Raw genomic sequence first — 20,616 nt, 5'->3', positions numbered from 1 at the left:
TATTGGGACTAAACACAGGCACTGGTATTTTTGCAGTGTTCCTCAATTAGTGGAATTAATCACAGGCCACGTATACTCATGGTGCTGCTCACACAGTGCTACTAATCATAGGCACTGTAGACCCACGGTGTATGACCTACGTCCCAAACATGTGTCTTGTTTATTTTTCAACTTTAAGTTTATACAGCGAGATCACGTGGACCGTACCACGCAGCTAACTCACTTGGTTTGGAACTCTAAGGCGAGAGTTCAGGTACATAATTGGGTAGAAAATGGAAATTTAGAACATTTTATAAAGGATAATTTATCACAACTCTAGCAAATAACCTTACTGGAATCCACTAAGGTGATACCTGTAAATTGAATCCCTACATATGAAGAAATTACAGCAAATCATCTTTTATAAGTTTCACACTTACAAGTTTTTTTTCAGCAGTCCTGACAAAATCCTATACGTATTACGGCGAGTTATTTCATTTATATGTCTTTCACTTATACGATTTTTACGCTTACTGTGTATTCAAAGTCCTCGAAGGCAAAAGGCTTTGTTTATAAGTTTACGCTGGTTTCCGCCTTCAAAATCGCAAGAAATATTCTAAACACAAAACTTATGACTCGCACTGTACTTTTTTCTTGAAAATCATACCTCTACCAATATTTGGTAGCGTGAGTGACCTGAAAGCTATTTTCGAGTGTACTATTTGGTGTTCTGTGCTTTCGGTGTGACCAAGTTGTGATTAGCATCGTGAAATTTATGAGTAGTGAACATGGGAGAAGGAAAGAGAACGAGCATTAAGAGTGCTGAAAAATTACGAATTTTGAGTGTAGTGAAGAAAAGTGGCAACATGAAACAGAGTTGAAATTGCCAAGAAATGGAAGAATGCTGCGTCTACCTTAAATGCTACTGCAGCTAAGACTGCAAAAATTGAAGAAAGCGTGCGTGTTAGGTGTTACGACAAATAAGCGGACCTGCATTCAGCCTGGAAGATGGTTTATTACAGTGGTTCAGGCAACATAGGGCAGAAGGCATTCCAATCAGCGGACCAATGCTTTGCGAAAAGGAAAGTGAACTAGCGATCAGACTTGGTGTAGATTTCAGTGCTCCATCGGGTTGGCGTCACAAATTTAAGGTTAGACACGGTATCGGCAGTCATAATGCGTGTGGGGAAAGCACAAGTGTCGATGGTGAGACTATGCACAATTGGAAGGAAAATCGTTTGAAAGAACAGACATCTCAATTTGCTTCTAAGGACATTTTCAATGCAGACAAGACAGGGCTCTTTTTCAATTTAATGCCTGAACGTACAATGGCATTCTAAGGGGAAAAATGTCACGGCGGGAAACAAAGCAAACAACGCGTGACAGTTCTGTTATGTGCCAATAGTGATGGAAGTGAAAAACTGCCTCCACTGACAATCAGCAAATTTTCAAAGCCTCGTTGTTTTAAAAATGCTGCTACGCTCCTCACGAAATGCACCAACAATAAGATAATAATAATAATAATAATATTGGCTTTACGTCCCATTAACTTCTTTTTTACTGTTTTCGGAGACGCCGAGGTGGCGGAATTTAATCCTGCAGGACTTCTATTACGTGCCAGTAAATCTACTGACATGAGGCTGATGTATTTGAGCACCTTCAAATACCACTGGACTGAGCCAGGATCAAACCTGCCAAGTTGGAGTCAGAAAGCCAGCGCCTCAACCGTCTGAGCCACTCAGCCCGGTGCCAACAATAAGAAATCCTGGGTCAATACGGAAGTTTTTGAAGACTGGCTTCGAAGCGTGGATGCCAAAACGGGAGCGGAAAAGTCGTAAGATCTTATTGTTCGTGGACTGATGCCCAGCACATCCTTCTATTACGTACTTCATATCTGAAGAATGTGACTGTGGAATTTTCCCCCGCGGATTGCACGAGCGAGCTGCAGTCGCTCAGTCTTGGAGTGATACGCAACTTCAAGCTGCATTATCGTAAGATGCTGGTGCAGCACGCAACCAGATGTGTAAACGTCGGAAATGAGGACGAAAAGAAGATCAATACATTTCAAGTACGATTTCTCTAATTTATTTCCTCTTTTTCTTCTTTCTGTATGTTTATTCATGTTTATGTGAAATATTTGCCCTAGGACTTCATGCAGTACCATGCATTGAGGGCTGTTTCACACTAGGCGACAGGAATCAGCTACCAGCCGCCCGTGCTTGTGAACATTATTTTAAATGGAGCTCTTCATACTGGGCTACTCTGTCTCGGCGACTGACCTTGAAGTAGTTCACTCCGGCTACCGGCAGCTGAGGCAGATTTTGCAATCCCGACTGGCGACAGGTTTAAGCTGGTAAACCATCGATCGCTGTGCACTGGTGTCTTCACAATCTTCAGCTGCGTTCCGTTCAGAACTCCCTTCAGCGTCACTGTGCATTTCATGTTCCTTCACGTTATGGATTCCGTTTCAAAATATTATAAACTGTACTAAATAAATTATATTCATTATGAATGATGTCTGGCTCCTTGGCTAAATGGTCAACCTATTGGCCTTCGGTTTAGAGGGCCTCATGTTCAATTCCCAGTCGGGTCAGAAATTTTTAATGCGTACAGTATGGTTTGTGTTTGTTCCCACACTCTCCTCTTCATATTCATACAACACATCAAATTACCAACCACAAAAGCACGCAATAGTGAATGCACATAGGGTCGCGTCGGGAAGGGCATTTGGCCGTACAACAGGGCCAGAGTCACATGGGCAACACAGTTCACACCCACGACCTCACCACTGTGGGAAACACGGTAGAAGAAGAAAAACATTCAGTATGATATGTCTAGACAAGTGGACTGAATAAACACGGAAGATTTCATTATACAAATTATACAACCATCTGGAACTTAAAATGGGATGAATGTCGCAAGGGAGTTGAGAAGAGAAATGCATGGTCTCAAGTAATGACCATCTCAGTTCAACTACCTCAAAGTTAAGGCTAATATTTTGCTTTTCTCAACTTGGTATTCATTCCCGTAATATCTTCTTTCACACTTTCAAAGAGTTCATCAAAAGGTTTCTTTGACATCCTGAAGTAACTAATAAACTTGGTCATCACATAAATAATTGAATAATATATAGAAGAGTCCTTTTTTCCAAATGATCTTTAAACACAGGATGCGAATGAAACCTATGACGCTCTCTTTCCTTCTTTCTTTTCGACAATAACAAGAGGCAAGAAGATGATGAAAACTGGCAGTAGGCCTGGGAAAGCGGCTAAGTAGCCGCTCGGCGACATGGAATTCACCTGAGCTACACTGTAGCCGATACTGGTCGCCTAGTGTGAAGCGGCCCTGAAAGACAGGATTCTCAGAGTTGTTATAATAATCTTGTATCTTCAAATAAATTACAAACAATAAATTAATAAAGTTTTTTTTTCTTTTCTTTTCTTCTGATGGGCAATGCATTACACCGCAGCGTAATGGCACAGTGTTTCAGAACTTACAGTATGAAATTGTTTCCCAAAAGGTGGATTTGGAGGTAGTTCTGATGGTGATTGTAATATCATCGATGATAATGGTGATGCTCCTGATGATGATGGAGAATGGAGGAAACTGGAAGATGAGGCATCATTCAACGATTACGTAAATGTTGACGCTAACCTCGCCACTGCAAAAGCCATGACTATCTCCAAGATTGCTGAAGACGCACAAAGGGGTTTGAGTGAGGACTGTAATCACCACAACGATTATACCGAAGAGTCGCAGCATACTTCAGTGAACTTTTAAAGATGCTGTCAATGATCTATGTACCATCAAACATTTTGTGACACGCTGTAACGTTTCTGAGGAAATAATGGCTGAATTGTACCGGTTTGAGGATACTATTCATGCCGTGACCGCAGCCAACAAAAAATAAACAAATAAATAAATAAATAAATAAATAAATAAATAAATAATGGACTACTTTTTTCTGTAAAGTGATTCTTTTCCCTCTCTTTGTATTTTTTATCTGGGTGAAATTCTTTTGTGTTTATATTGTTTCATATTGCCATATATACTTTGGAATATATCTCAGCTTCATATTTACAGAATTTCATTTAAGTGTTTTCCACACTTATACAGGGTTTCCCCCACCCCCTCTTCGGTCCCCTGGAAACGTATAAACAAAGTTTTACTGTATTCCTCCTAGTCCCTGTAAAATACTGATATTCCGAAAATGATTGTAAAGCAAGCAAGCTTGCAGTTTTATGTGACTGCTGATCTTGTGATCATAGGCACAGTTTTAAATGGAAACCAAACCTCAGGGATGTGACATTTTGTTTCATAAGTCCCCCATGCAATGGCCAGGATTCGAACTCTAACTGCCTTAGCGAGAAGTCAGTGACTATGCCACTCAGCTATTATACCCTCATGAAAATAATTGTTATCAAAGATTTAAAAGTCTGGGTTTAGCTCCTAAACTTTTCTTAATATTCACTTCATGAAATACTGTGTAGTCACCAATGGCAATCTGTTGACTGGCTAGTAGTCTCCTCCTGCATTTTATTTGGTTAAGTAAGATTGCAAGATTTTTAATAATCAGTGTAAGGAGACTTAAGAATCTAATGAGGTGAAATTAAGGTCAGGGTTCCACACTAACTAACAGACAATTCTTCCTCTATCTCAATGGGAAACAGAGTTTGTGACTGCAAGAGCATACATTTTTAAAATAAAAAATATTTGTTGGTCTTCATTTAAAAAGGGGCCATTAAAATATTCTAATAGATTTTAAGATGCTGCGGAGTTCCAGTGATTAATAATAGTTCCTATGATCAATAATAAATTCCAGTTCTCACTAAATATGATTCTAACTAATGATGGAAAGACACAACTTGTGTCACTTGACCAAGAGATTTTTATATGATGAATGTAGAGCAGGTGGTTCTATAAATATAAAAGTACCTACATAAAATTCATACAAAATTTTCAAAATAGATTATAAATACATACCTGGTCCAATATAATTGAATTGGGTATTTCCTTGTTAAGCCTCTGAGCCACAGCAATCAGTCCTTCTGGAGAGTCAAATGAAGCTGATGTTGGTGTGCGTACAATTTCAGCCCCAAGTGCTCTTAGAACATCAACTTTCTCATTGGACATTTTTTCTGGCATCACAATAATACAGCGGTAACCTTTCACTGCAGATGCCATTGCTAGACCAATTCCTGAAAACAGAAGTTGGATTTATCACATTTACTCTACAAAATTCCCAGGATTCTGAACAGTTCAAAATTACAAGGTATACATCCATGGATCTAGAACAAGGAATGAGTGAAGTATTTGGAAACAGGAAAAACACTCATACGAGAAAACATTGTGAACTGTCTGTCTGATGAGTCAGTAGCCAGGAGAGTGAATTTATCTTCAAAATGCTGTCTGTAGACAACATAGTTATAAGAAGATATAGTTGGGGACAAAACACGACGACCTCGCCTCACACCACTACCCTCCAGCGGCATCCCGGTGTCTATTAGGGGCTAATAGGATTTACTACGTCTGCCATAGTCAAAGTTGCCAAATCGTCTGCCTCATTAGCACCAAACGAGCCAGAGCAGGAATAAAACCTCACTGGTCACTGCACTGCACTGGGCATGAAGAAAGAGTCAAGACTGAAGAGAGTGATTTGGCAACCTCTCCACACCAAGCAAGGATCACATGGAGCTCATTAACTCAGCAGGGTGTAGGGTGGGATTTACAGCTGGCTTCCAGGTCCTTTCAAGAACTGAGGTCATCATGTTTTGTCCCTAACTATATCAAATATATCAGTGTAGTACTCAGGGTCAGGCGCTGTAGGCCTGTCAAAATTAAGCCCCCTCACCCCCTACATGAGGTTACTCAAGGTCACTAATTTACCGTATGTGTTTATAATAATGCCACTGTTGTCATGAAAGCTGTAATTTTTCATTTCTAATAGTAGAAGAATATATTCATTAACTGAGATACTGAAATACTGACAATAATATACAATCAACAAAAAATATTGTAGCCCTATTGTCTCTGTTAACAACGATGACAAAACATTCATTCTTAGGTCACTTTCAGGGGAAATGGGTCTTACATGTTACAATTGAAGAATCACAGTGAAGCGAATCCATGTTAAAATTCAAGAATCACAGTGAAGCAAATTAAACCATCTCCCTTGTTGTTTTACGTTGAATGAATGCATCAATATTATCATAGTTAATCTCTTGAGTAATTTCCTCTCAATGGTGAGCAGTGCTGTTTCTTATAATCTTTCAGCTCCAACAGTTGATCTCAGATAGTTCTTTACACTTGAAAGGGTAGAAAACAAATGTTCTCCTAAGCAGTTTGTGGCTGTTGTGTGGAGGACCACCCTGCATTATGATACACTCAATCATATCATCTTGATGTAGAAGCCTGCTTATTTCAATTAACATAAAATATTTTTTAATCTTTAGGTGTTCATTGTTCCAGGAGCAACATGGGTGCAAACATTCACCTATTAATGAGGAATGAAGATCATTCTTGTACAAATTCATTAATCTTTCTGCCCTTTTAGAACGTTTGGAACTTCATTTCTTCACTCTTCAGCTGGTTGAATTTTTCAGTATATTTTATCAGCTCTGTACTCGGCACATCAAGCATGACAGCAAATGTGTTTATGCGGAAGGTTCATTGACTGAGAGGATTTGCTTTGAATGAAGTTCTGAATTTTGAAATTATTGTATAAAGTCAAGTTTGCATCAACTCAATACAGTGGAAGATGGATTGGGCACGACGTTTCTCCGTCTTACGGCTGGCAATGTCGCGCGTTGATCTGCTACTCCTCCAGTCTTCACCATGGAACAGCTTTTGGCACCATGGGATCATGCACCACTCCAATAGATCTAGATGTTCTTGAAGATCTTGAAGGTCTAGGAGTTTGGGTCGTCAGGCTCACTCATTCAGAATGAGTGTGAAAACACACATGTAAGCCTCCTGGACGTATTGGATGGAGTAGTTGAGGTGTAGAGTCCTACTAGGTTCTAGGATTGCTTTGAATTTATTTACAAAGTTTATTCAGAACACTGCTACGAATTTGCCTTTTAGAATTAATTTCTAAGATACCGCAGGGAATTCTAATATAACAAATACTGCAATTATGCTTCGTGGCGGTCTACATTTGTACCTCGGTCAAGTCATCTTACTTCATAATACAGTGTGCCTTAATGCTAATGGATGGTCCCTGCATCCATGCAATTTTTAACTCTATGAAACACCATGTTATTCTATCCCTCATAATTAAATATTATGATTTAACTTCTAAATGGCAATTACTTAACTTTGGTAGAAGTTAAATGCTTTACATGTGAATTTAGTTCTGTTCACCCACACTTATGTAGACATATGACAAGAAGATAGCACTAGTAGACTATTAACACAGGAGTGAAATTAGTCCCATTCACTCACACTATCATGTTTATATTCATACACAAATAAAAATACTGATAATAGTTTATAACAACTGGAATATGAAACCTAGTTCCATTCACTGATAGTTCTAGGTTTGGGTAACATGGAATCACAAACTTATTCAGAAGTTAAGTTTTAATGTTTCCCAACATTCAATTTCCACTTGTGAAAATACAAGTCCTGATTCAATGTTTAAGACTCTTATGTTTGCTATCAGCAGAAATATTTCAATCACCTTGAAATATTTAAAGTATCACACGTCTTGATTCTACGACTGAGTTCGTAGTGACTAATGAAATGTTTCGAAGTTATTCTCATAGTACTTTAGTAGAGTTGAAACTTTAGACTTCGAATCCACAGTATTACACTGTAGCACCAACTTCCAGCAGCCAACCATCTTGGTTGGGCTGTTGGATGACACTGTGGCTATGCCATTATCCGGGCCTTTATCTGTACTCATTTTGCCGGACGTATCATAGAATACAGTCATTTCTTCTACCTACAACAACCCCTCGAATCCTCAGCAGATTTTCACGAGACTTGGTAAGTAGGCTATAACCTAGGACACATGGTAATGTTACTCTCATAATTGTATTATTACGCTAGTAACTGGTGATAGAATTGAACGTTCAATATGTGACATAGTTTAACCTTAAGCAGCTGGAAGCCTCCTCGCTCCAAGGTAGTCATCACCAGCGGGCTCACTCGCACACAGCGCGCATTTCAAAGTTGAAATACTTCATGCGGCAATGTGTGTGTGTGTGTGTGTGTGTGTGAGAGAGAGAGCACGCGCACACACTATGTGGGAAAACATGTAGTAGGTACCATGTTGTAAATTGCCCCACAAGAATGACTTCACAAACAATTTTATGTTAATATCTGCAATTTGTGCGCATTTCCAATTTAATAATAATGCCAGTTATAAACAAACCCATGGCTCTCAGACTTCCAAATAGCACACACTGTACACAGTATACACAACCTTTAGTCTGCGAGTAAACCAGCCGATATCTAGTATGAATTTCATCATTGTTAAGTTTTCTTTAAAAACATTTTCTTACAATCATATTGAAACCAACAATGAAATTCTGCTGAGAGGATGAAGGGACCATTAGAAAGCAATGTACAAGAATTTACCTGCCATTTCGAACTGTAGATCATGAGATCAACAGCACGGTAATGTCTAATAAGATTGCATGCATTAGCATACAGCTGGACGTGGGTAGCCCTGGTAACCACCTGAGGTGAGTGTGTTACCTTGAGCTTTCTGTGCCAGGCAGTTAACAAATGTTCCTTTGAGAGAGCGGCCATGAATCCAGCTTTCTAGAGTACACGTTATATTATTTGCGTGAAAAAGGTTTCTCTTCTTCCCGTGAAATGACTTCGGAAGAAATGGAGATGGGTGGCACGTGATCGAACTAACTGAAAATCATCCCACGAGTGCCAGCATTGTCTCAGTTGTGTCAAGAGAGAAATAGTGGTAGTATAGAAATTCTCCAGATTCCTCCTGACATTACAGTGAAAATTCAAACCCTGGATAAGTTTTCCTCTGTTTAACAGACATAATTCCTGCTATGCTATTTGCTTTTCGTCGCACCGGCACAGGTATGTATTATGGTGACGATGGGGTAGGAGAGGCCTAGGAATCAGAAGGAAGCGGCCGTGGCCTTAATTAAGGTACAGCCCCGGCATTTGCCTGGTGTGAAAATGGGAAACCACGGAAAACCATCTTCAGGGCTGCCGACAGTGGGGCTCGAACCCACTATCTCCCGATTACTGGATACTGGCCACACTTAAGCGACTGCAGCTATCGAGCTCGGTAGACATAATTCTAGAAGACTTCCAGTTTCATGTTTTATCTGAGAATCAGCATATTGAAAATGCAATCCTTCATTCATTTTCAATTTTCTTCCGAACGGTTCAAAGACATGTCATTGTGCGTGGTACAAAATATATTTGTGTTTTTACCATGCGATTCACACACCTCATTTAGGTTTCACATTTGTTCCCTAACATTAAAGTGACCTGGGTGCGTGGTAACCTACCAGTTCGCTCTCTCTCTCCAACACAACTAAACTCCACTCCACTGTGTGCCACGCCAGCAAGATGCAAGGGTTGTCCAGCAGCTGCATTGTCATCACAAAGATTTTGAATCAAGATTTTGAACGAAGTGGACGTGGCTTAATTAAGGTACAGCCTGGTGTGAAAATTGGAAACCAGGGAAAACCATCTTCAGGGTAGCTGGCAGTGGGGTTCGAACCCACTATCTGCTGAATGCAAGCTCACAGCTGGGCGACAGTACAAGATCAATATCACAATTTTGTAATATACCGTGTACAGCAACATTATCTCATAACTCCTCGTTAACATCTCGCAGAATAAAATCAGCATCAGGAAAAAGAAAGCTATACGAGTCTTGAATCTCTTTTAACACCAGTAAATGCAGTGGTTGTGTTGTCAGTCTTCTTACCAACACTCTCTGTCTTAATACTATCTGCAATCACGTCATTATCATGAATAGTTTATTTAGATCAAAGTACGACGTACTGGGGAAAGACTCAGGCTAACAAACACTGCTAACACTTACTTCACCCACATTAATTTCATTACATAATATTAGTTTCATTCCGTGCTGGCAATGCTGAATGGTAACAATGCAAGTTTTTATTCATCCTCCTATTCATTACATATTTACACTTCCCTGAAGGGGAAGGGGGGGTGACCTTTCAATCCTCTCAGGGAGGTGTGGATATGGATTGAATAGGAGGATGAATAACAACTTAATTTCATTGTCGCCCTTGTCTTTATGAGAAAAGAAAGCTGTTATTTTTGCCATCTATTTCATCAACTCAACATCTCTAGCCTCATGTTCTTCCTACTGGTTTTTTATATTGTGCACCACTAGGCTTGGACTTCCCACTATTACTCACTGTACTGTCCGTCCCTCATTCACATTCACGTATGGTTATACCAAATGTAAACTCAGAATTAATTTGTACGTTAACATCGCCACGACACAGAAAAGGAAAGCTAAACATAGACATGAACTTCTGTGAGAAAAAACATAGATACACAGCCAATTGTTACTGAGAGAAACACAAACGCCCACCTCTACGTGTACGCTTGGCACTTGCTTCTAGCCCAGCCAGGCCAGCCAATATGAAAAGTTGAACTAAATTTTATCACTGAAATACATTTTCCCTCCATTACAGTCAAGCATCATGCACATCCAGAAGACCCACTCTAGGCCAGGGCCTAGTGGGTCAAATGGGAAATATGGGCCTGACAGTATTCCTGAAACATGAGCCAGAAGACAGATGTGCCAACTTACAAAAGTAAAAAAATCAGGAGATTTTCTTGCGGCACATCCCGACATGTTAGGACATCATTGATGACGTAACTTTGAAGAATATTTAATACAATATATTACTTAATTACATAATTTCTGTTATTTATTTATAAATACTGCATGTATCTGAGCTTTAGAACACATGACTTTTCACTGCAACTGCCTTTAGCCTATTCATAAATTTCTGAACTAGATTTGTGCTTAAAGCACTGGCCTTGTTGAATAGGTTTTAAGGTTAATTTTTCCAGAATTCCTTTCCTGGAAGTTTTGATCTGAGTTTTTGTCCTTGTAAATATGCTAAAAAATAGCTTCATAGTGGGCATTGTTATGTGCAAATGATAAAATAAAAAGCATTACATTAGAGATCCTGTAATATTTAAGAACACCACCAGCTGATTGCAACTGTCTTGTCGGTGCCCACTGAACATCAGTTCTCTCCACTTACTTAAAGAACGAGAAAAAAAATTGGATTTTCACAAAATACACAGGAATACTAAATCTGCTCTCAAAATCGGGAGATAAGTCTCTGCGATCAGGAGAGAGGGAAGAAGGACCAAAAATAGGGAGTCTCCCGCTTAAAATCGGGGGGAATTGGCACGTCTGCAATTGGCACAGGGTACCCAATTCATTCTCCCTAACGTAAATAGTACTGTTACATGCTCATGCAACTGCCAGCCCTCTGGAAGACCCCCCTTCCAGTATTTTATGGAAGGGATGAATGAGTGAGACTGGTTGAGTGCCCAGCCGTCCTAAGGGCATGCGATGACCTCTCCTTTGTGCTAATCGTCTGGTGTCTCCATGGATTTTCTGGAAGACAAAACTAGAACATTCTTATTTTAGTCGCACCCCGAAGATACTAGAACTTCATCACCAAGTATATAAAAGCAGGCCTGCTGAGAACAAGAAGTAGTGTTGGAGTGTTGATTTGTTAATGTTGGGGGGTAGTTGATTTGGTGCTGTGTTATTGTCTTGTCAAGTGATAAGTGTTGAGTAGTTTAGTATATGGAACAGTCATGGGAGTAAATTGAGGGAGTTACCGGATTTGTCTGGAGTCAAGCCAGGTGTACAGCAGTCATGTGCTGTGATAGTCAACATGACGCGTGTTCAAATTTGTCTGAATGGAGCTGCTGTGCAAGGTGACTGTGGTGTGTGCAAAGTGGAGTGAAAGGTGAGACCTGTCAATTAAGATTATAGAAGGATCATGAATTCCAGGTAAACACCAGCCAACTAGAGACCTGTTGAGAGGATAAGAGACTTATGTAAATGGCCACTAATTAATGATGTGTTGTCATTCATTGTCAAGTATAACTGTGTGTATTTTTAATACTGTATATACACTGCCAGATTAAAAAAAAAAAAAAAAAAAAAAAAACCAGCAACACCCTCAAGGACTGTGTTCAGTGGCACCATGGTATAATATGTGCATGCTGAGGGGTGGTTGTGTTAGTGATTCATTTGTCATGGACATCGGCGATCAGATGGCACTCAGGAGGCCTGTCCGTGCACACTCTGTTTTGACTCTGCAGGCAGTAACTGTGCTGAGGTTAGAGGTGAACAGTGTTTGCAACATTCATTCTAGGGTACAACCATGGCATGCCGATGAGTATATTCTGCTGTTGAACAACTGCAGCCATTTGAATGGGGTCGCATTGTGGGCCTGTGGGAAGCTGGATGGATGTATCGACAGATTACTGCACATGCTGGGCACAATGTATCGGTGACGTGTCGCTGCTTTCAGCAGTGGTCTGTGGAACATTTCCATAGCCGTAGACCAGGCTCCGAATGTCCGCGTAGTACAGACCCACATCAAGATCAATGCATTGTGCAAGTAGCAGTGGCCAATCGAACATCATCCAGGAACGAAATCCGGTCACATATTGCACACGCTGTGTCACCAAGGAGCACTGGGAACCGTCTGCTTGCAGCAGGATTATGATCACATGTGCCTCTGGCCAGGCTATTACTGACACCACGACACCGCCAAGCATGGGTTCTCTGGTGTCGTGAAGGAGCTGACTGGAGAAGGGGATGGCGCTCTTTCGTAGAGTAGGTTCTATATGCAAGTAATGGACATACACGTGTACGGTGTAGCCCTGGTGAGCAGCCTATTCCAGAGGCATTCGCCCACGACACCCACGTTCCACCCCAGGCTTCATGATGTGGTGGTGGGGGGGCCATCAGCTACAACTCGCGACTACATTGGTGTTTCTGCAGGGTAACGTAACCAGTGCCTGCTACATGCACAGGTTTTAGTCACTATGCTACTGCCATTTCTTCGACAGGAAGGTGATGTGCTTTTTCAGCAGGACAATGCACATCCACACATAGCTGCTGCGATGCAAAGTGCTCTATGTGATGTACAACAGCTGCCCTGGCCAGCTAGATCACCAGATCTCTTGCCAATTGAACATGTATGGGACATAATGAAGCGGAAACTGATGTAAACTCCAGAGCCTACAAGAACCATTGCCGAATTGCATCTATGTGTGGGACAATCTATTGCAGGATGCCATTCGGCACCTTTATGAACGTTTGCATGCGCGAATACATGCCTGAATTGCTGCGACTATTTGGGCCCCATTACTGTGACTTGTGTTTCATTTGGTCCGAATTTGTAATCTTATACACCTACAATGATGAACTACCTGTCACATCACTTGTGAATAAAATGACATTGTACTTGAGGATGTTACTTTTCCTTTTTTTCTTCGGCAGTGTATGTACACAGGGCTAGGAGTGGTAGACCACCCCAGAAAAAGAATCTAAAATGACAGAAGCAAGAGAAGACTAAGAGACAAAGTTGCCAAATGATCAACATGGTCAAATGTTTCATAATCACATATTCCTGCATCGAAAATTGTGATAAGTGATATATATTTGGTAATCCTCAGTCTATGAGAGGCCAGTGGAGACAAAAAAAAAAAAAAAAAAAAAAAAAAAAAAAAAAAAAAAAAAACGTGTAAGTACAAGTTTACAAATGTAAATTTCCAAATGGTAAAGAACAGTAGCTATTTTATTTGATGTTTTAGGCTAGGTTTAATTTGTTTTGGATCCTGGATGGGATACGGCCTGTTCATTTACGAAGTAAATATGAAGATTACATTACAGTTTTTATAAGATGAAATACTTATGTTTGAAAAACAAAAGTATAACAACAAATGCTTTTGTTCAACTTTACATAAAAAGCTATGTCAAGAAATAAATTTTGTTACATTACTTAAAGAAGACAGTAAAACAGGGAAATAGAATTTTTATTCCCATGTGATAGGCAATGCAGCCTCAAAGCTGCCAATTCCTTACATTGCTCCTGGTCTGCCATTCGTTTTCTTTCAAGTTTTATTTTTAAAGGGCGGAATAAAGCCCATTCGACACTTCATGTCATATATTACTTGTAACTCCATGTCATACGATGTCGGCATGTAAAAGATTTCTGGTGACACATTTGGTGTTTACCAGACAAAATTCATTAAAAAACTCAGCCACAGATGCCACCCAGCAGAGATTCAGTTTACTGTAACATCCAGTAAGCCTAGAGTAAAACGGAACATCGAAACTTGATGAGCAAGCAGCCAGATGGCATCAAATTAAAATCTTTGCGCACAGTAGCTGAGCTCATATTATTATTAGTTTGATTATTATTATTATTATTATTATTATTATTATTATTATTAGAAGATTGTGAACAGGTAGGTTTGAATTACTGATGGCAGAGCGAATTTATCCATGAAGAGTTGTTGCATTATTTTTTCCTGGTGAAGAATGTCCGAAAATGTCTTGAAACAACTTCACATTTACTCTCCGACTCTGACCAATATCTGAAGCTCTTTTTTCTCTCTTTAACACCAGATACAGATTATCCGAGTGTGGATTATCCATACATAGTTTGGCGATTTAAAAAATACAAAAGTAGCCTGAAGTAATGTATTCTATTATAATTAGAACAAATGTTTTTGTTTAAAATGCACTATTGTGCACGTGACTCACATTTTGCCACCGGAAGATGCTACGGGCATCTTACCATCAGTCATCCTTGAAATACTTTCCGTTGTTTCCTATTTTGTCTTCAGGTGAATGCCATGACTATAGCCTCGTGACATGTCTGCAGCCGATTTCCTGTCTATACGTTTTCTGACTGTGAAGACATAGATGACGTAAACATTCACGAGTGATTAGATAGCGATGCCTAGAACTGGGATTTGAGCAATTACGTGATGCAGATATAGTGAACACAGTGCGTTTGGTAGAGGAGGAGAAGAATAGGTGATCGCACAACCCATCATCATGCACACTGAGGCACTGAAAAACGCTGATCTGTTACTAGAGTACACAGGACAAAATCTGTTTGAAAAATGTGAATGAAAAAACCGAACAGGAAAATATTGGACGATTATTTCCCAGAAGCGAATTGAAAGCAAGTCATAGAAAATACAGCATGTTTTTAAATGTAATTTTGTAAATAACTTCGCAGTTTCAGGCAAGCTACATGTAGTAATACAGTGGACTTATATGTTTTGTGAATAAGTAAATTCGCAGTTTCTGGTAAGAACATGTGTATTTTGGATTAACATGGTTTTTCAGTTATCTGTGCAGTCTCGGGTCTGTATTAACCTGGGTACAAGAGAGTTTGCTGTATATACAAGAGGAGTTTGCAACTGACAAGAAAATGAGAGAAATCCTAAAATTAACACTGACATACACTGCCTCAAAAGTAAAATTCTTAGGAGAAATCTCTGCTCCGTTTGATATAACAGGAGTCAGAGAAGGAGATGGATTATCCCCAATCCTGTTCACCATCGTACTGAAGAAATGAAAACCTGGGACGAAGCTCTGAAATTGGAAGGAATAAGTGGAATACACTTGGGAAAGAAAGGACAGAACCTAGAAGTGAAGTGTTTAGCTTTTGCAGATGTCCTTGCCATCTTAGTCAAAACCGTGGACTCTCAAAAGATGCTGGAGAGCCTGCATGAAATAGCCGAAAAAGCGGGTCTTAAAGTCTCTTATCGAGACTGAATGCATGGAGTTAAGCACTAAAGCGAGAGGTACAGTATATGGAGGTAAAACACGACAAGATTAAAAGGACAGGCAAGTTAAAATACCTAGGTGAATGGATCCAACTCAATGGACTAAAGAGGCAAACAAAACAAGAGCCAGAAAATTAGATCCTGCCTACAAGCTAACATATAACAGGTATAACAAACGGGCAATATCCTACAAGGCCAAAATCTGATATTATAATTCAGTAATAAAACCAGAAGGATTGTACGCTTCAGAGTGCCTAACTTTAAATAAGGGGAGATGCAAGAACCTGAAAAAAAGGAAAGGAAAATTCTGGGACCGTAGAAGACTACCGATGGGATTTGGAAGAAAAGGAGAAATGAGGAGCTCTAAAAGTACACTGAAAATATCACAAACACAATGCGGAAACAAAGGCTGAAATTCTACGGACACCTAGTAAGAATGGATGACAAACGACTGACCAAAAAGATCTTCAAATACATCATGGGGTTAAAGGCCACCTCCAAGTAGGTAGAAGAGGTCAAAAGGAATGCAGAAGAAGTTGAATTACATTTCAGCTGATCCACTATAAAAGAGAGTTCAGAAGAAGAGTAGACAACCTAAAATCATTTGAAGAGAAACCACTAAAAAGGAGACCTAAACGGATCATTTGTGAAGAGAAGAGAAAGATGAGAAATGGAAGAATGAAGAGGTTTTGGGAAGAGAAGAAAGGCCATGAACCCTTAAATTCCATGTGGTCCATAGTTGTCCCAATTCAGAAACAAAAAAACAAAACAAAAAAGCAGGCTTGTCACAAACATGGAGTAGTGTTGGAGTGTTGAGTTGGTACAGTGTTACTGTCTTGTCGAATGATAGGTGCCGAGTAGTTCAATGTGTGGAGCAGTCATGGAAGTTGATGTGCCACTTATCGGTCTTGTCTGAAGTCAAGCCAGGTGTACGACAGTCGTGCACTGTGGTAGTCAACAGAAGTGTGTTCGAACCTGTCTGCATGGAGCTGCTGTGTGAAGATCAAAGAAGGATTGCCTGTTCAAGGTAAAAGCCAGCCAGCCTGAAACCCACCGTGAAGACACAAGACTTTTGTAAATAGTCACTAATTAGTGAAGTGTTGTCATTCATTGTCAAGTATAACTGTGTGCATACTGAATGGATCATCCTAGATTAAATTACACCAATAAAACAGACAGTGTTTTATTTGTGATAGCACTGTATGGGATTCATAAAAACTGGTGCTGATAATCTTACTGTTGTGCCTCTTGCAACAACCATCACCGGGATGATGACCTTGGATGTTAGGCTCCACTCCATCTCCACCACTGATGATATCATAGACAGATGGATAGATAGAGAGACAGATAGTATCAATGCAATAACATCACGATGAGAGGTTCACTACCATCCATGGCATCTGAGAGCAAACAACCCAGGAGAGTGGCCCAGTGATAGCCACACACTAGATACAGTGCCTGACCCAAGCTCATGACGTCTCTACATGATGACTGGAAATGTGTGGCATGAACACATGAGTTCTGGTTTCTTTTTTCTTTACGTCGCACCAACACAGATAGGTCTTATGTCGATGATGGAACAGGAAAGATCTAGGAATGGCGAGGAAGCGGCCATGGCCTTAATTAAGGTACAGCCCCAGCATTTGCCTGGTGTGAAAATGAGAAACCACGGAAAACCATCTTTGGGGCTGCTGACAGTGGGGTTAGAACCCACTATCTCCCGGATGCGAGCTCACAGCTGCTCGCTCCTAAACGCACAGCCAATTTGCCCGGTAGTTCTGGTTTCAGTTGTTTTGAGCCGATGGCCAGCTTCCAGTATGACAACGATCATATGAAGTCATAAATTTCAGTTGAAAACTTGCTGTGTTAGTTTTGTATTTTTGTGGAGTGCATCCTCATGATCTATTGTCACGGCCACCAAATTAGACAGGTCAGAGAAATTACACTGTTGCCAAGGTTATGCAGCAACTGGTGAAGAAATGTCTAACTGGATACATCATTTTGGAGCATGAGGCAAGCTGTTCTCTCCCAAGCTCCTGATGTTACTTCATACAACGTTTCAAAACAAATTATACTATAAGCTTCAGAATAGACTGCTGACTTCAGTGGTATAACTATTTTCCATATAAACCATTTCAAATAATTATTAAAAATAAAATCTTGAACTAGTAAATTGAAATTCGTAGAATGATGTATTGAAAATTTCAGTAAGTGGCCAAGTTTGTATTTCTTCAGCAAATAAAATTTTGTCGGCGGGAAAAATGTAAAAAAAAAAAAAAAAAAAAAAAAAATCGCCTGACATATTTTTTATCTGAAACATATTACTGTGTGTCTTAAAGTTTTCCTGGAAAATGGCCCGGAAAGTGATCATGTAAATGTTGCTAGCTGAGGCAGTTCGGGATGCGTGGGCCGGCACATGCTGCAGGACTGTCATATTACATATTAATCTGTATCAGTTTTATTACATTATAACTTTAAATATTTGAATACTGTATATTGTACTGAGTAATATAGAAAAAGAACTACTTTAAAGAATAGGTTTACATTAATTTACAGTGAATTAAGAATCGGTTTCTAGCCCCAAGGCAGTCTAAGATTTCTTAGTCACTGTTATCACTCATCTCACTATCTGTCGAGTCGTCATTTACTCTGATGATGAATAGCTCCATTCTTTCGTCCCTTACTATTTCCTGGGCCCAATCATCTGTTTAAAGATTTTCCGCGTGACTGAAGCACTTTAGCCAATCTGCAGCAGTCACACGGTCGATGGCTTCTGACATGAGCTTTTCTACATCCTTTATTTTGAATGTCTTGTTCCTCTCTGTCACTTCCCTCTTGACTTGAGCCCAAATCAATTCAACTGGGTTGTATTGGCAGTGGTAGGGTGGCAACCTTACTACCTCATGGCCCCAAGAGAGCTAATTCATCAAACTTGTACTTTTTTCCTACTTTGAAGAGAGCAACTTTTTCCGAAAGTTCAGCTCGAGTTTCTTGTTGACTAAAAGAGCTTGTATTGGGTACTTTTTCAAGTAAAGCTGAATGATATGGAGCATTGTCCATAACTATTAAAGACGGTTCCTCCAGACTTAATAGCAGGTCTTCTACAAACCACTTTTTAAAAGATGCCTGGTTCATTTCTGTGTGGTAGTCCAGGCTATTCTTCTTTGATAGTGAACCCATGACCTTTGTGCCCTAAGAACATTATGCATAATGTAACAATTAAACTAAAAGTTGGATTCTTGATAGCATGGATTTGACACGTGACGAGGGGGTGATTACCTTCGGTCCCACGCTCTGGGGTACGTGACGTCAACCACACGTGTCGACGGCGGAAGAATCTCAACTCATTTTTATGAACTATTTCAAAGCGCGTGTACATGGCGTGACCATGCCAAGTCAAAAAAATATAGTGCCTATCAAAGGAGGTCAATCATCTCACAAATCGAACCCGTAAAAATTTTAAATGTTTGTGAACACTACCGCCAGAAATGTAGCAAGCATGTAGTCACTTTCAAAAGTCTTGAAATTGCAGTTTAGGTAAGTCAGAAAATTTATAGAAATTTTCTTGGCGGCAAAGGGAGAGATCCGAGGAGAGGGGGTAACTGCTATAAATATGAAGGGACGCCATGACGAAGTCTCCTTCTCCGGCATTTGTGAAACAAAGCGGACGAAAAATTGTTGAGCTGCTCTGCGAAATCAAACCAACGAAAGTAGACTGAGTTCAACTGCAGATTTTAGCCATTGCGGCTAAGTCTTGACTCCATGAGAAGATAGTTTTCTTGAGTGAAATAATTGTACCAGATAGGACGGTCAAAGTACTGAATAAATTCTAATGTGATTAAGTAATTCGTGTGCGGAAATAATTATAGTCCATCGTGTGCGTTCAGCAAACAAGTGAAGGGTATTTTCTTTTTTTTTTATGCTTTATTCCAGGAAACCTGAAGAAACACAATGATATGTACAGCCATGAATGTAAAAATGGCTAAATAAAATGCCAGGGTCACAGGTGGGCCCTATGACGAACACTGGCGTGACGACATGAGGTAGGTGACTTTCCATCTTACTACCTCTTATATCTTGTCTCGTGATTTCTTAAAGTGTATTTGAATGAGGATATACGACGCAGTGGTCACCCTACTAAGTTTTGTAAATGTGAGAGTACGACTAAAAGAGTCATTTGTTTTATTTTCCACTTGGATAAAGTTTGAAGTCTTGCGAGTGCCGTATAATGTTGTAAAAAGTTATTGCATAGGGTTCCGAAGTGATATCACGTCCAATGTAGATCGTCATCCGTGTGAGTGTACTGCCTATATTTTGTGATGTCAAATTAAGATGTTCATTCGACGTAAAATTCTTCTGTCTGCAATTTGACGTGAATAATAATAATCCATGGTCACTCATTTTCAATCGAGTGGAAGCGCGCTGTCGGGTGAGAACCTAGGGTGATGAATTTGGTCACGGAGAGAAACTTTTTTTTTTTTTAATGCCCATTTTAAACTGTGTCTGACTGACAATAGAAGATCTAGTAGAATGTTTCAGTCATTTCTCGTAAAAATCAAGTTATTAAATACGATATCATTTATGCAAAGTTATTCATGATTAATGCATTGTGCGATATTAGACGTCGGGATTTCTAGTGAGGATTTTATTCCAGTTCTTTGTCGATGATAATTGTGGAGCTGGGAAACAGAGGTTAGTTTTGTGAATCAGGTTGGACCTGTCATTGAAGCCGGGACACGGAAGCCCGAGGAATGTTTTATATGAGTTGAGATGTGCGAATCAGGTTAGAGTCCTGTCATTGAAGCCGGGACATGATAGCCC

General features: G+C 39.9%; 1 protein-coding gene across 2 annotated transcripts in view; it reads right to left on the bottom strand.

The window, feature by feature from the left end:
- Cbs (Cystathionine beta-synthase) overlaps positions 1–20,616 on the bottom strand; it is a 149,061-nt gene that overhangs the window by 72,052 nt on the left and 56,393 nt on the right. For both annotated transcript variants that reach the window (XM_067140996.2, XM_067140995.2), the window contains exon 5: positions 4,963–5,177. In XM_067140996.2, coding sequence (XP_066997097.1) covers positions 4,963–5,177 — 215 coding nt within the window. The remainder of the gene's footprint in view (positions 1–4,962; positions 5,178–20,616) is intronic.

This window comes from Anabrus simplex, chromosome 2 (genome assembly GCF_040414725.1).
Source record: "Anabrus simplex isolate iqAnaSimp1 chromosome 2, ASM4041472v1, whole genome shotgun sequence".
NCBI lineage: Eukaryota > Metazoa > Arthropoda > Insecta > Orthoptera > Tettigoniidae > Anabrus > Anabrus simplex.
This window is presented reverse-complemented; position numbering and strand designations above follow the sequence as displayed.